Here is a 16,609-nt window from a genome sequence, read left to right as displayed (position 1 = left end):
ATTTTTAGATCCCCCTGGCCTTGTTTTTATTCACAGTCAATGTCAACAGCTTGGGGGGGATAATTACTCTCCTAAAAGTTTGTGGGATTTGAGTAATTATGGGTAGGTTGAATGTTTTAGCTACTTTTTAAGTTATGCAATAGTGCCGTATGTCTGTAGCTCGGGTATAAGATGAGGATGAAGGGTCGTTCTCCGAGTTTGTGGGTTGGTTTCTGAACATTTTGTTACCAGGCTAGGTAAACATCTTCAGAGAAGTTTAGGGGATTTCCTGAACTCTGCTGAAGATGTTATCTAGTCTGGTAATGAAATGTTCAGAAACCAACCCACAAACTCGGAGAACGACCCTTCACCCTCAACTTTTCAAGTTACTTGAGCGATAGATGGATGTGTTGTGCCCTGATAACCTATCACTCCGACTATTCTGAAGGCAGATTTAACATGCTTCTGGAAACCCAAATGATAAGAATGGAAAATATTTCTCCCAGCCTAAAGATTAGCAAATCTCTGCTCAAAAAAACCCCAGCTGACAGTTCGGTGGAAAAGAGAAGGGCTCCGAGGTAAAGCTCCCCACCCCCTCCTTCCACACATCTCCAGCCCATTCTATATCTGGTTTGGGTGAAAGTTTATCAGTCTTAGAGGAAAACCTGTTGACAGTTTTTACTATTCTTCTGATACTTGAGCTAAGAAGAGAAATGGGCAGAACTCTTCAGATTCCCCCTACTAAATATCTCAAATTTCAACAAGGTGAGTGTTGGCAGTGAGTGGTTGCTGTTGACAGCAACCAGAAGTATACTATGAGGCTATCTCCTCACAAACCAGCTACAGGTAATCCTTGACTTATAACAGTTCATTTAGTGACTGTTCGAAGTTACGACAGTACTGAAAGCGGGGCTCATGACCATTTTCCCAAACATCCCCTTCGGATGTTTGGCAACGGGTTCATATTTATGAAGGTTGCAGTGTCCCAGGATCCTGTAATCCTCTTTTTGCGACCTTCTGACAAAGTCAATGGGGAAACCAGATTCACTTAACAACTGTGATACTAACTTAACAACTGCAGTGATTCACTTAACAACTGTAGCAAGAAAGGTCGTAAACTGGGGCAAACCTCACCTAACAAATGTTTCACTTAGCAACATAACTTTTAGGCTCAATTATGGTCACAAATCAAGGACTATCTGTATTTGGTTTTTTGGTTGCATTATAATGTTTCCCAACCATGTGAGCTGGGAATTATGGGTGTCGATGTCTAATAAATATACAAAATGATTATTTACCATTTGCTCCTCCAAGAAAATGACATTTTATTAAACATCTGCAGTATATTAAAATTAGCCTTTTCATCAAATAGTCAGGTAAAATATATGTTTTTGCTGTTTAATAGTTCTCAAGGGAAGATCTATAATTGTGTTACAATTATTTAATTGCTAAAGGGTAACATAAACAAGCAAAATCTATTTTGTGGAAAGCTGCTCTATTTACAGTTAAATATCTTATAGTCATAAATATTTTAGACCTATAAGTGGCCTTTTGTTAACTGCATCTCCACAGAGTACAATAATCCACACTTTTTCTTAGAATCATGTTCGATGATTTGGTTTTGTTTTCCTTTAGAAGAAATAAGATAACTTTCATTCTCTAGGGTCTTCTTTTCTAAATCCCTAGATGATATTAGCTTTGCACTCTACATAATTAAACTGCACTGCATATAATTACCAGACCGTTAGAAAAATACAAGATGCGGAAGACTCCTATAGACGTGTATTATTTCTTTCTTATGCATATGTACTGTATGTTCCCAGGAGACTCAACTCTTGTTTTAATCTCAATAACTGCCTGTAATAGGATGGGAAGAGAGATAATGACTAGCCTAAAATTACTCATGACATTCAGGGTGAAGGAAGGACTTGAATTTGATCTTTCTCTTCACAGACTAACGTTCAGCTTTTTCTCACCTGGCTACAGGGACTGCAATCTCATAATTCCCAGATGAATTCCCCGTGACTATACTATAGAAACAAGAACTGTAGGCCCTTCCACCTGAATTTGTCTACTTCTAATCTGTACCATTCTCAAAGGAGCACTTGCTGCGCAACCATAACAAAACTTGACATTTTCCACTGCAGTGAGTGTTTGTAAGATGGAAAGAGTTAGGCAAAAATTATCAGGAGAAATTTCAGGCACGTCTTTAATAAGGCCCGCAACTTTTTAAAGGAAATTCAGGGATATGAACAATTATGCTCGGAGTGCATGGCTGCGTCTGTTTTTTTTTTTTTTAAAGACTTCCTTAATGACCATCATTGATGAGACTTCCTAGAGTTACACTCAAAAACATTGGAAGAATATTTTTATTATTAATAATTATTCAAAAAATTTGTTTAAGGCAATGCTCATGTACCTGGGCATACAGATATACTTTCTGGCTGTGAATGCCTCTGTGTACATGCAGCGGGGAGCAGTTTGCCCTTTAAATGATAGATTTATGAGCCCCAAAGTCACCTGAATGGACAGCCAAAAGTAGAAGTGATAAACTGGGAAAGGAAAGAGTAATGGCAGCACTTTCCAGTCACTGAAGTGTGCAATAGGTGCAAAACAGAGTTATCTCACAACTGCAGTATCTAAGGGAGGAGCAAGTTCAGGCTGAGGCACTTCATTCCAGTCCAAAATCTCCTCCACTAATACAAACCTGAAAGGGAAGACAACATTGTTCCCCTCAGTCAAACCTTTAGATCAAGAGTCCCCAAACTTGGTAACTTTAAGACTTGTGGACTTCAACTCCCAGAATTCTCCAGCCAGCCCAGTTTGAAGACCTCTGCTGTAGGTTCTCATGATTTTTGCAATTACTTTCACTGCTCTGTGCCAGCTCTTAACCAGCCCTTCCCATTGTTCCCAGTTCTCATTCAACGTGGTTATGCTGATTGAGAATGCTTCATATTGGCAATATACTAGAGTACCTGGCTGAAGAAGAGTCCTAGGAAGGTTACTGGGGTATTTGTACTTGAGGCTTGGAGATGCTAGTATAGTGCAACGCGAAAAGACAAACGCACCCTGTTCTCCACTTTACTCCCACTCCTAACAAGTTTCCTTCCTTCCTTTCCCACATTTTGCAGGACTGAGCGCTTGAGTCGCCCTTCTGCTGGCCTATCGTTGTGGTCTTGGATTTGAAGGGCGAGCGTTAACTTGGTCACACTTGTCGCTCCGTCTTCTCAACAGAGACACGCCCCGTGGCGGTGCAATCGGGTCTGGGGAATATTCTTGCGAAGATGCGAGCTTTCCCAACGCTCCTCTAAGTCTGGCTTTCGGGGTCTATTTTTAAAAAAACGTCACCTCCATTTATAGCTCAGGCAAATACATTCTCAAGCCTTTAATCCCGCTCATCGGATTCTCTGAGCCCGACGTTCATTTTTCTTTCTCTCCCGTCTACGTGTCTGCCCTCCAGGCGTCGGGTTTTTTATTTTTCTCAGGGCGGTTCTGGGCAGAGATCGGATCCGAGTGACTTGGCCCCGCGCCTCGAGTCGCCTCCCAGGGTGCTTCCGTGAGGGAAGAGCCTCCTTGCGAAGTTAGCAGTAGCGGGGGAAAGGACGGCGTTCATTTTTCCCGCCGTCGGGGGGGAAAAGTTGTCCCGTGGATGTTTTGCGAGGGTCGGCGTAAGCAATTCAAGGGCCGTCTGTCCTGCAGTTGACTCCTTCCCTTCCTACGTAGCTCCTCCGGGCGGCTGCTCGTCGCTCGCCCGCCCTCCCGCTCTCAGCATGGTGGATTTGTTCAGCGGGCGGATCCTCGTGAACCTGGAAGGCGACTTCGTGGACCCCGAGCAAGCTTTGGAGAACAAAATCGTGGGCTTGTACTTTTCGGCCGCTTGGTGCTCCCTCTGCAGGGACTTCACCCCCACGCTGTGCGATTTCTACAGCGAATTGGTGGATGTCGTCACAAATCCGGCCCCTTTCCAGATCATCTTCATCTCGTCCGACCGCAGCCAGGAAGAAATGTCGAGCTTTATGTACAAGATGCACCCGGGCTGGCTGGCCTTGCCCTTCCACGACCAACTTAAGCAGTGAGTAGGGTTGGGGGCTTGCATCCTCCCCCCACATCGGTCGTTTGCTAGAGTTGAACAGGAAATTTTCGGTCAGGTCCTCCGATTTGGCGCCCTTCAGATGGCTCGGTCTACATATCCCATAATGTAAATGTTTTGTTAGGGAGTTATGGGACTTGTAATCCAGTCCATTCGAAAGGCACAAGAATAGTATGGGTAGCCCTCGTCTTACAATAGTTCTTTTAGTGGCCGTTCAAAATTACAACAGCACTGGGGGGGGAGTGATTTATGACCATTTTTCATACTTATGACCATTGCGGCATCCCCATTTGATCACGTGATCAAAATTCAGATGCTTGGCAACATTTGTGACGATACCGTATTCCTGGATCATGTGATCACCTTTTGTGACCCTCTGACAAGCAAAGTCAATAGGGAAGCCAGGTTCACAATCTTGTTACTGTAATGGTGGCACATCTGGTCACTAACTTAACTGCAATGATTCACTTAAGAACTGTGTCAAGAAAGGTTGTAAAATGGAGCAAAAGTCACTTAACAAATGTCTCGCTTAATAACAGAAAGGTTGGGCTCAATTGTGGTCATTAGTTGAGGACTACTTGTAGTTCAATTAAAAACACATGAGATGCAATCATGAAGGGACTATGGGGAGCTCTAGCCAAGGTTCTTTGAATGGCTGTCCCAAAATTGCTTTTTCCAAAAAGCAACTGGACTTCCTTGTTTATTTTTCTCTTTCAGAATGTTTCACTTCTCATCCAGGAAGCTTCTTCATTTTAGAACTGATTCTTCAGAATTGAAGAAGCTTCTTGAATATGAAGCAAAAAGTTTTCAAATGAAAAAAAAAAAACCCAAGAAAGTCCAGATGCCTTTTTGAAAAAGCATGATCTGGATGATTGAGAATCTCCTTTGATTTTGAATAGCTGTTTTGCAAGTTCTGGTCCAGTATTTATTCATCATACCAATTCTTGTATCCCTTCTTCCCTTCTTATGTACTCCTTCCATACACTTCCTATGCCTACAGCTCTCAGTGCTCTGTAAAGTTTTCCAACAAAAAAAAATCATACCCATATTAGGGTATGATTCTGTCTGGACTGAAGTAGCATTATCATTCAGAAGCAAATAAGTCTGTTGTGGTGCACTCATGTTATCATTTCTTAAACGCCTAACCATTTTTACACAGGCATTTGTGATGAATGGCTCCCCATAGTATATGTCAGTGCTGAAAAGAAAGAGAATAAAATATGTGGCTATTGGCCAGAATTTAGTTATCTGCTCTTCAGATTTAACTCTTCTGCTGGAAGAAAATAATAGAACAAAATTAAAAAAAATTGGCACTGAAGAAAGAAGCCAGGATGCCCAAGGCACTTGAACCAGTAATCATCCATTACTTTCAGGCAATCGTATAATTCTCACTTAGTCACGTCATTAACATTAACCCAAAGATCTTACACTGCCATGTGGAGAGCTGTTTTGCTGCTAGGTAGGACAGAGAGCTTGCAATCAGAAAGATTAATTTTACTCTTGTGCAAAGTCTTATGAGAGGTAATAGCTCCTGAACTCCTTTTAGCCTCCAGATTTTCCTACAATCTGGGATACATTTTGAACCTCCACAGCATGGAGATCCATCCTGAAGTGCCTTTATGTGGTTCACTCTTCGTTTGCAAATAAATGGGCATGTAAACAACAGCATGGAATACTGTATTCTTTGGGGGTATAGTTCCCCATTTCTTGCAATGGCCATCATTCTTCATGGGATCACATTTACCAGAATAATAGTTATTGTCACTTTATAATAGTACACTGATATTTATTTTGGCTGCTTTTAAGTGTAGCACCCAGACTTCCCTTTTCCCACCAGTTTGAATATAGTAAAATGAAGGTTGCCTGAGGAATGATAAGCTTTAAACAGAGAACAACTGACTATCTAATGAATTTGGCTGAGGACATCATCTTTAAATTCAGAACCAGATATCATTCTGATTTGGAAAGCAATGTTCCTATACAGCTCATCAATACAATACAATACAATACAATAGTAGAGTTGGAAGGGACCTTGGAGGTCTTCTAGTCCAACCCCCTGCCTAGGCAGGAAACCCTATACCGTTTCAGACAAATAGCTATCCAACATCTTCTTAAAGACTTCCAGTGTTGGGGCATCAAATTGAAGGCCATGTGTTGGCAATAGTAAGGCAGGACTAAGGCAAAAGTCATTCTGGTGCAAGCTTCCTTTTCCCTTTGTTTTTCTCTATTCTGTCTTTTTTCCCTGCCCACCTCATCACTGCACACAGCAAATTGTTTGCAGAAAGGCAGATTTGTTTTTTTAAAAAACATATCTACCATACAAGCAAACATTTCTTGATATTGTTCACATTTCCATCATAAATTCAAAGTGCCTTTATACATTCTAAATTGTCAGAATCAGGACTAAATGTTAAGTTCCTGTTAAGATGATTTATTGGTCATGCGTCTACACACAAGAATCTGATCCACTAATGTTCAGCACTAAAATGGCACTAAATAAGAGTTAAAGCAATTCAAGAAGGGTTGCTTTGTGGAAATGTAATGAGTCCATGTTGATTCATCTATTGACTCCACCCGCTTACTCTACCTGTTCATCTCTTACATCAGTGATGGCGAACCTATGGCACACGTGCCACAGGTGTCACGTGGAGCCATTTGTCAGGGCAAGCGAGGCGCTGCCCTGTCAGCTGCCCAGTGCGCATGCGCACGCTGGCCAGCTGAGTTCACCCTTTTTAAAAGCCATTTTTCGCCCTCCCCTGGCTCCAGAGGCTTTATAGGAGCCTGGGGAGGGCGAAAAGAGCCTACCCCGTGCCCCCGGAGGCCCTCTGGAGGCTTCAGGGACCATCCGGAGGCTTCCCTGAAGCCTTTGGAGTGCTCAAAACGACTCTCCGAGCAAACCGGAAGTGACTTCCGGTTTGCTCGGAGGGTCGTTTTGAGCGCTCCAAAGGCTTCAGGGACCGTCCGGAGGCTTCCCTGAAGCCTTCGGAACGCTTAAAACGACCCTCCGAGCAAACCGGAAGTGACTTCTGATTTGCTAGGAGGGTAGTTTTAAGCGCTCCGAAGGCATCAGGGAAGCCTCCGGATGGTCCCTGAAGCCTCCGGAGGGCTTCCGGGGGGAGGGCGGGGGAGGCTCTTTTCACCCTCCCCAGGCTCCTATAAAGCCTCTGGAGCCTGGGGAGGGCGAAAAAATCATGTAAAAATGGGGGGTCGTGCCTGTAGTGCGTGCATGCGCACTGGGGGGGTCGTGCATTGCATTATGGGTGTGGCACACTCGCACATGACCCCCCTGCGCTCCCCCCACTTGTGGTACACGAGCCAAAAAAGGTTCGCCATCGCTGTCTTACATGGATAATTTCTCTGGTGACAAATACCAATGGTACATCAATTTATCAAAATTCTCTTTAACATGAAAATACAGGGTAAATTTCAGTCCTTTCAATCACATTTTTTCCCATTGATCCACTTGTACATTGTAATTAATTTTTTTAGCCCAGTTTATTATACACTTTTTCATTTGGTCTTCCTTTGTTCATATTTCAACAAAAAGTTATACATTTTACCAACACATTGTATATAATTCTGTTTCAAACTTTGTTCAAAACCATAACAACTTTTAGCCACTGTAAATCTCTGATAATTGTACGTAGGAAAACGATTGACAAGTATATCCTTCTGTTATCAAAACATCTCTTGATTTTATAATCTCCTTGAGAAAATTCTAGTACATCACAGTAATTTAACCATTTATGTTTATAATTTCTCATCTAGAAAATGCTTCTTGTGTTGGGACTCACAAAGTGTTTGTGGGCTTGACTTAGATTTGTATTTATTACACACTCTAAAAAATGGCCCACCTTACATAATGATTTTTGAAATGTACATTAACCTTTATTGTTCACTATTCAGTTGTTAAATCATGTCCTACTCTTCACGACCCCATGGACCAGAGGGATGTCAGGATCTCCTGACTTACACTGTCTCCTGGAGTTTGCCCAAATTCATCTTCATTGCCTCAATGATACTATATCATCATCTCATCCTCTGCCATTCCCTTCTCTCAATCATCTCATCCTCTGCCATTCTCTTGCCTTCAATCTTTCCCAGTGAATCCTGACTTCTCATTTGGTGGCCAAAGTATTTCAGTTTTAGTATCTGTCCTTCCAAAGAACAGTCAGAATTGATTTCCTTTAGGATTGACTGATTGACTCTTCTTGCAGTCCAATTTCTCTCAAACGTCTTCTCCAACACTGCAATTTGAAATTCTTTGGCATACAGCCCTCTTATGAGCCATAGTCATACAGTACTATTGGGAAAACCATAGCTTTGAATGTATACACTTTTGTTGGCAAGGTGATTGCACTGCCTTTTAATATGCTGTCTAGATTTGCCATAGCTCTCCTCCCATGAAGCAAGTGTCTTTTAATTTCATGGGTGAAGTCACGTATACAGTGATTTGGAGCGCAAGAAAATAAAATCTGTCACTGCTTCCATTTCTTCCCCTCCTATTTACCAGAAGTGATGGGACTGGATACCATGATCTTAGGTTTTTTTAATGTTGAGACATTAGCTTTGTCATACCATAGATATCCATGCCACCCAAATCTCCTTCCAACTCCAATAGCCTTATACTACTTATACCCAAGATAAAGAGCAGACAGCAAAATATAATTTCAAATCTGGTAGACTCAATCATCTTTCCTTTGCAACTTGAAATACCTTATACATAACTCGGGGTGTTTCCCTGCCATACAAATTTAGATATATCCTTCTGACATTTTTAAATGGTACGTCAGTTATCAGATTGTCTGAAACAAAAATAACATTTTAGGTGAAAGTTTTCATCTTAACCACAGAAATTCTCCCCAACAATGACAATTGTACTTTATCCCATGTTAACATGTCTTTTTTAACTTCATTCCATGTCGTAAAAATAACACACAATACTCATTTGTCATAATAATACCAAACTATTTTATCTTTTTCTTAATTTTAAAATCTGTTTTATTAACAGAAGAGGAGACAGTGGGCAACCTTGTCTTGTCCCTTTTTAAAAATCTTAGTTTGGTTAAGTTTTCACATACAGCTATTTATGCTATTTGTGAAATATAAATTGATTTCCCTTCTTTATAACATTCTCTCCAAAATTCTCTAAACAAAAAAGTTCACTTTGTCAAAAGCCTTCACTGTGTCAGTGCACTTGTTTTTCATTATGTTGTTCTAAATATTCTAAAACATCCAATAAACTTCTAACGTTATCCTTTCTGCCAAAATCGCAACGGGAGGCAATTTTCAATGCCCAGGTGACAACAGACGAAAGTAGCCAACAAAAACTAAAAATATCTTAATCCCTGACTGTATCTGGAACCAGATATTTACTGATGTATGCCAGATCGTATTTATGCTAAAAAAATTATATTGGGATGAGAGGAAACCAACTACTTTAAAACTGAAATAGCCAAGTACAATTTAAGCTATGTCAACTTTAAACTGAAGCACAGGCAATGTCATGAGGACATGGCAGAAAAATGCTGTTGGCAAGGCATCTTCATGTTGTTCCCCAGAGTCAAGTGAGTAAATTGTCATTTAGATAAAAACCTACTTGAGCCTCATGAAAAAATGCGTATTAAATTATTTTCAGTTTTTCAGCTAAATTTTTTATAAACAATTTATAATCATTATTCAGTAACAATATTGGTCTGTACCCTGTTTCCTTGAAAATAAGACCTCTCCGGATAATAAGCCCAATCAGGCTTTTGAGCGCATGCACTAAAATAAGCCCTCCCCCCAAAATAAGCCCTCCCTGAAAATATTGCAACACATCAGCGGCCATGAGGTGACCACACTCACCGCCTCCAGCACCACAAAAATAATAAAACTCCCTGAAAATGAGGCCAAGTGCTTATGTGGGGGGTCAAAAGAAAATAAGACCCTATCTTATTTTCGGGGAAACACGATAGTTTCTTGCTAAAGTCAAATCTTGTCCTTCTTTAGATATTAATATGCATTAGCTTCTTTCCAAGTCTCTGCCATCCTTCCTCCTTGTAAAATAGAGTTCGTTGTGTTTTGTAGAGGCTGCAAAGGTTTATTCTCAAAACACTTTTATTGTAATACAAGCTTGATAATCCATCTGATCCAGGCACCTTTCCTGATTTATTTTTAAACTTTTTTTCTTGTTGTGTTATGTTATGGTCCATTCCTAATTTATTCCACTGTATTCCACAATTGACTTTTTTTCCTGAGATATTCATCTATTTTCTCTGATGGAACAGTATGTCTTCTATGAAGACCTGGTACTTTAATCTTGGTCCAGTTAAGTCCTGGTCAGTAAATAACATGTACTTCAATTTTAGCTTATAAAAGAACCTCAGGTAGAACTATGTGTTAAGTTACTCCATAGTGAATTAAGTGCTAGTTAAACAGAAGCTTTTTGCAAAGATTCAGCAAAGCAGCAACTTAGATCAGAGAAACGGAAGTTTGCCAGCAGATGCTAAACCACAGATAAAAATCAACCATGGAAATTGCTAGAAACTGCAGAAGGCCTAGACCACATAGAGGGGGCATTAGTTTGATGAAGAGATGTGGTGGGTAAACAGTTCTGGGAAATATTGCAAGTGGGCTCATTACTGAGAAGTAGTGTGACATTTAGCTTATAGCTATGGGCAGAATCTGGGCAGGGGTCCAGATCAGTACGCCCAGGAAATGATAAATAACCAATCAGTGAGACTGTAAACTTGTGCTTCTTTGTGCGAAAAATATAAAAGCTAAAACATAAACATGACTCTTGGGCTCCTCTTCCTTTTTGCTGAAGTTTGTTTACTTGGCCAGCAGAGGGACACTCTTTGCCCCTGCGCACAAATAAAGCAGAATTCCACTTACCGGTACTTTGATTCTGTGTGAACTACTGGCTCTACAGGTTAATAAAATATTTTTTGTGTAGCCATGTCATCCATTAATACATTTCCTTCTTGTCATTTCAATATTTTATTTTATTTTCGCAATTTACATGCTAATTTATCTTGCAGGCCTTCATGGCAACCATGGGCTTTTGGATGTTTTTTCTTATAGCTCAGAAATATTCTTAAGTCACCTTGCATATATTAAGGGGGCGCGGTGGCTCAGTGGCTAAGACACTGAGCTTGTCAATCGGAAAGATTGGCGGTTCAAGTCCCTAGCGCCGCATAACGGAGTGAGCTCCCGTTACTTGTCCCAGCTTCTGCCAATCTAGCAGTTTGAAAGCATGTAAAATGCAAATAGAAAAATAGGAACCACCTTTGGTGGGAAGGTAACAGCGTTCTGTGCTCCTTTGGCATTTCGTCATGCCAGCCACATGACCACGGAGATGTCTTTGGACAGTGCTGGCTCTACGGCTTTGCAACAGAGATGAGCACCGCGCCTAGAGTCAGGAATGACTAGCACATATGTGCGAGGGGAACCTTTACCTATGATTAAGGCTATTTGAGGAACTGTCTCACCTCACTGGGATTGGCTCTTCCCATTCATGCCAGCAGAGGAGGCATGTTGTGAGTGGAATCAGCTTGATTATTCCCACTGGTGGGGTCCAGAAGGAGGGCCTTCTCTGCTGTTCCTCCTGCCCTCTGGAACGTCTCCCCCCCCCCAATGTAAGTTTGAACCCAACCCTCTTATCCTTTTGTTAGGGCTCTGCCAGTTGGCTTGGGATCCCAATAGGAGAACAGCATAAATGGAGCTGATTGATTGACAACCAATCCCACCTTCCTCCACCATACCACCATGTCATTAGATTTGAATGCCTGGCTTGAATTTATTTATGTTTCAATATACTGCATAGATACATTTTTTTTAAATTAAAAGAGTTTTGTACAAACAAATTTCCCCCCTTTTCACCCCCCCTCCATACAATATAAATCTCATACAAATGCTATACCCCCCCAACCCCCCCCCCGCAAAAATTCACATTCAAATATTATACCAAATACTTTGCCCCCTCCCCTCCCCCCGTCTTAAAGTAAATTACTCGTAACCCCTCTCCTCCCAGCAAACACAATATAAATTTCTCTTAGATTAATAATAACACATTGATCCCATTTTCTAAGCTAATTTAACATCTATAACTCTTAATATAAATTTCTCCTAGAATAACAATGTTTTGTTAATCCCATCTTCTAATTTATTCATACATATATATTGCCCCGCCCTCCACCCTAACCCTCCCCCACCCCCCACACAAACCCACCCCCCTGACTTCCGCTGTATACCACTCTAACAATTCCAAGCATCCCATATAATATTTACTCTGATCATCTATCAATCTAAACATTCTTACCTAAAGGCTACATAGTACTTCCTAGTCTGGTATTTATTCTGTATGTAATCAATCCATTTTACCCATTCCTGTGTATAATCCTCCTGTTTCTGAGCTTTTAAGAAAGCTGAAATTTTTGCCATTTCGGCGAACCCCGCCACCTTCTGAATCCATTGATCAATTGTCGGTAAAAAATCTTTTTTCCAATGTTGCGCAATCAACAACCTAGCTGCTGTGACCATATGCAAGACCAATTTTGTTTCCCCTTTGGTGAAATCCTTAGCTATACCCAATAAAAACATTTGCGGAGTGAATTGTATTCTTTTCTTAAATACATTCTGCATAACCCACCATATTTTTATCCAAAAAGCTTTAACCTTGTTGCAAGTTCACCATACATGAAAAAAGGTAGCATCTAGGCACCCGCATCTCCAACATTTTGGTTGAACATTTGGGTACATGCATGATAATTTTTTAGGATCTAAATACCATCTGTAAAACATTTTATAAAAGTTCTCCCTTAAATTCTGTGACTGTGTAAATTTAACATTCTGAACCCATATTTTTTCCCACGTTTCCAACATAACCACTTCACCAAAATTCTGAGCCCATTTAATCATACAATCCTTAACCAATTCACTTTCTGAGTCTCTTTCTAACAGTACATTATATATTCTTCTAACCTGTTTTGGGCCAGTCTCTTTTATCTGCTTAATCAGTTCCACTTCTTCATCCATAAAACCGACCCTGCGATCTTCTTCCCATCTCTTCTGTAGCTGTATGTAATGTAACCAATTTAAAGTAATTCCTTCTTCCAACAGCTGTTCCAAAGTTTTCAACTTCCATTCGTCCCCATCAGCGATAAGCACATCTTTATATAAACAACCCCCGAGTGACTTAATATTCATAATCCCCATGGTGTCTGCAAGATCCAACCAAAGCGGTATTTTATAATCCCAATTGGGCCGGTGCTTCTTCCATATTCTCATCAAGGCACTACGGAGAACATGGTTGTTAAACACTTTATCCACCCTGTCTTCATAAAAAAGATATGCATGCCATCCCAGAACAAGATCATGGCCTTCTATATTCAGCAATTCCATTTTTGTTTTCCCAAACCAATCTGCTACGTGCGTTAGTACCGCAGCTTCATAATACAATCGAAGGTTTGGGAGTCTGAGGCCGCCTCTTTCACGTGTATCTTGCATAATCTTCATCTTTACTCTCGGTTTTTTCTCCTTCCAAACAAATTTATTTAATGTTGTTTGCCAATTTAACAAGGTTTTATCTGACTTAAGCACCGGAATCATCTGGAATAGAAAGATAAATCTAGGTAGAATGTTCATTTTAATTGCTGAGATCCTTCCAAGCAAAGACAATTGTAACTTTTTCCACGCTTCAAGATCTTTCTGTATCTTTTGCCACAACACTTCATAGTTATTTAAGAAAAGTTTTGTATTTGATTCTGAAATTTGTATTCCTAAATATTTAACTTTAGAAACTATTTCAAAACCTGCTAAACTTACAAGTCTCTTTCTTTGAGTCTCTGTCATGTTTTTAACCATCATTTTCGTTTTGTTTTGATTTAGTCTAAACCCAGACACCATGCCAAATTCTACTATGATACTTTTCATCTGGATTATTGATTTCAAAGGATGTGAAAGGGTAACAACCAGATCATCGGCGAATGCTCTAGTTCTGTATTCCTTTTGCCTGATAGCTATGCCATCTAAGGATTTTGAGTCCCGAATTGCGTTCAACAAGACTTCCAAAGTTAAAATAAATAACAATGGGGATAATGGGCAACCTTGTCTTGTGCCTTTTTGTATCTCGAAAGTTGTTGACAAATTTCCATTAATAATAAGTTGTGCATTTTGTTGCTGATAAATTGCTCCAATCGCCTGCCGCAATCGTGGTCCCATATCCATCTTTTCCAAAGTCTTGGTTAGAAAGTTCCAATTCACTCGATCGAAGGCCTTCTCTGCATCCAAGAAAACCAGCACTGCAGAGATCTGCTTATTCTTATCAAGATAGTCAATTAAATCTATGAGTTGCCTTACATTCTCCTTCATATGTCTGCCTTCAATAAATCCTGCTTGATCATGAGGAATAATCTCTTGAATAACCGGCATCAATCTGTTGGCTAGTACCTTAGCAAATATTTTATAATCTGTGTTCAGAAGAGATATCGGCCTGTAATCCTCTGGTTTCTTAGGGCCCTCTTTATCTTTAGGTATCAATGAGATAAAAGCCGCTTTCCATGAGGGAGGTATTTTACCTCCTTGTTGTATATTACAAAATAGTTGTGTAAGATATTCAATCATTTCCAGTTGTAAAGTTTTATAATACATTGCATTCAAACCATCAGTCCCTGGAGCCTTAGCTAATTTAAGTTGATTTATAACTAAAGTGATCTCATCAGCAGTTATAAGACGTTCCAAGTTTGCCTTTTGACACACAGAAATTTTAGCAACCCTTTTTCCTTCCAAAAAATCATCTATTAACTTGTTCTGTATATTATCCTGTACATATAGCTTAGTATAATAGTCCACAAATGATTTTTTAATCAACTCTTGTTGATATACCATCTTCCCTCGAAACTCAATTTTATCAATAATGCTGTCATTCATATTCCTTCTCAAAGTATATGCTAACCACCTACCAGGTTTATTAGCGTTAGCAAAGGTGTTATGTTTAGCAAATTGTAAATTAGTTGCTGTTTGTTCTGCTATAAGCATCTGAAATTGATCTTTCAACAGCTTTAGCGCCATCTGGAGCGCCTGGTCATTCGGGTTTGTTATAAGCAGCTGTTCCTTGCTTTTTATTTCATCTTCCAATTCCATTCTCCTTTTCTGTCTAATTTGTTTATGTTTAAAGTTCATATGTATCAAGACCCCACGCATATAAGCTTTACTTGCATCCCAAACTGTTTCAATGGGAGTACCCTTATTCATGTTAAAACTGAAAAATTCCTTCATGTGTTTTTTAAGTTCATCAACATTTTTTTCGTATCTAAATAAATTTTCATTTACTCTCCAAGACCTTCTTGGCCTCATCCCTAAATCAATTTGTAACTACACCGGACTATGATCACTAAGTGTCCTGGCGAAAATCTTGGATTGCTTAGCTTTAAGAAGTAGATCCGGTGTTAACAAAAAGAAATCAATCCTTGAAAAGGATTTATGTCTATCTGAGTAGAAAGAAAAATCCAGCTCATTTAGGTGTTGTGTCCTCCAAACATCTTTTAATTTCAAATCGTCTTGTAAATCAAAAAAAGCCTTTGGTAATTTGGTAGTGAATTTAGTCTTTGTACTCTTATCTATCTTTGGAGAAATCACTCCATTCCAGTCTCCCATTATTAGAATACTCTTAAAGTTCCAGTCTAAAATTTTTAAATGGAGCATCTTATAAAAGCTTTCTTGGCGTTGGTTAGGAGCATATATTCCTAGGACCAAAATGGGACCAATGTCTGTATCAAATTGAATTGCTATATATCTACCAGCGTCATCCGCCTCTATAACTTTAGTTGAAAATCTTTTATTTATATATATCACCACACCATTTTTCTTTACCAAATCAGAGGCAGCATAAGATGTTCCCAATTTTGAATTCACTAAATACTTCTGGTCTTGCAGCCTAATATGAGTCTCTTGAAGACAAACAACATCATTATTAAATTGCTTCAAATAATAAAATATTTTTTTCCTTTTTTGTGGGGAGTTCATTCCATTCACGTTCCAAGATAATAGCTTAAACATCTTTAGATCTGGTCTGGAGCATTGAAAGCATTTGCTGAAGATCTCTCTCCACAAGACTAATCTTCGGCCCTGCTCCTCCCATGGCTCCGGTTTGCTTCTTAGCTTCTTTCTTAGCACATTGTGTTTGAGGGTCGACGCGCTTGTGAGATTCTAGCATTTGTCTAGTCGTGGATCTAGTAATACGTTGTTGGACAGGTTTAAGTATCGGCATTTCAGTGAGAGACTTAGAAGGTCCTTCTTCCAAGAAGGAACTCAACAGAGATCCAGAGGGGTCCACCTACAACACCCTGCACCTCCTTCTCTTTTTGTGTCTGCATTCTTTGTTCTTCTGTCTCTTTCTCACACATCCTCTGCTCTAAGACATCCAAATCTACTGGTGTTGGTGTAGATGTACGTGGGGGGGGGGGGGGGTTGCATTTTTCTTAAGTATTCCATGATAAAAGTCTCTGGCTTTGTCTATTGTATTCAGACGGTACCTCACCCCTTCGTAACTAAATATAA

The 16,609-nt window shown here is 39.9% G+C and overlaps 1 protein-coding gene across 2 annotated transcripts in view; it reads left to right on the top strand.

The window, feature by feature from the left end:
* The first annotated feature begins 668 nt into the window (after positions 1-668).
* The window catches only part of NXNL2 (nucleoredoxin like 2), a 19,603-nt gene continuing 3,662 nt past the window's right edge, over positions 669-16,609 (top strand). Inside the window, exons 1-2 of one of the 2 annotated variants that reach the window (XM_081945941.1) lie at positions 669-744; positions 3,111-4,051. In XM_081945941.1, coding sequence (XP_081802067.1) covers positions 3,750-4,051 — 302 coding nt within the window. In that variant the 5' untranslated portion in view covers positions 669-744; positions 3,111-3,749. Of the gene's footprint in view, positions 745-1,321; positions 2,126-3,110; positions 4,052-16,609 lie in introns of those variants that run through there. The other variant, XM_081945940.1, reaches the window with a different exon arrangement.

The sequence above is a fragment of the Natrix helvetica genome, assembly GCF_964273705.1.
Source record: "Natrix helvetica genome assembly, chromosome: 2".
Lineage (NCBI taxonomy): Eukaryota > Metazoa > Chordata > Lepidosauria > Squamata > Natricidae > Natrix > Natrix helvetica.
This window is presented reverse-complemented; position numbering and strand designations above follow the sequence as displayed.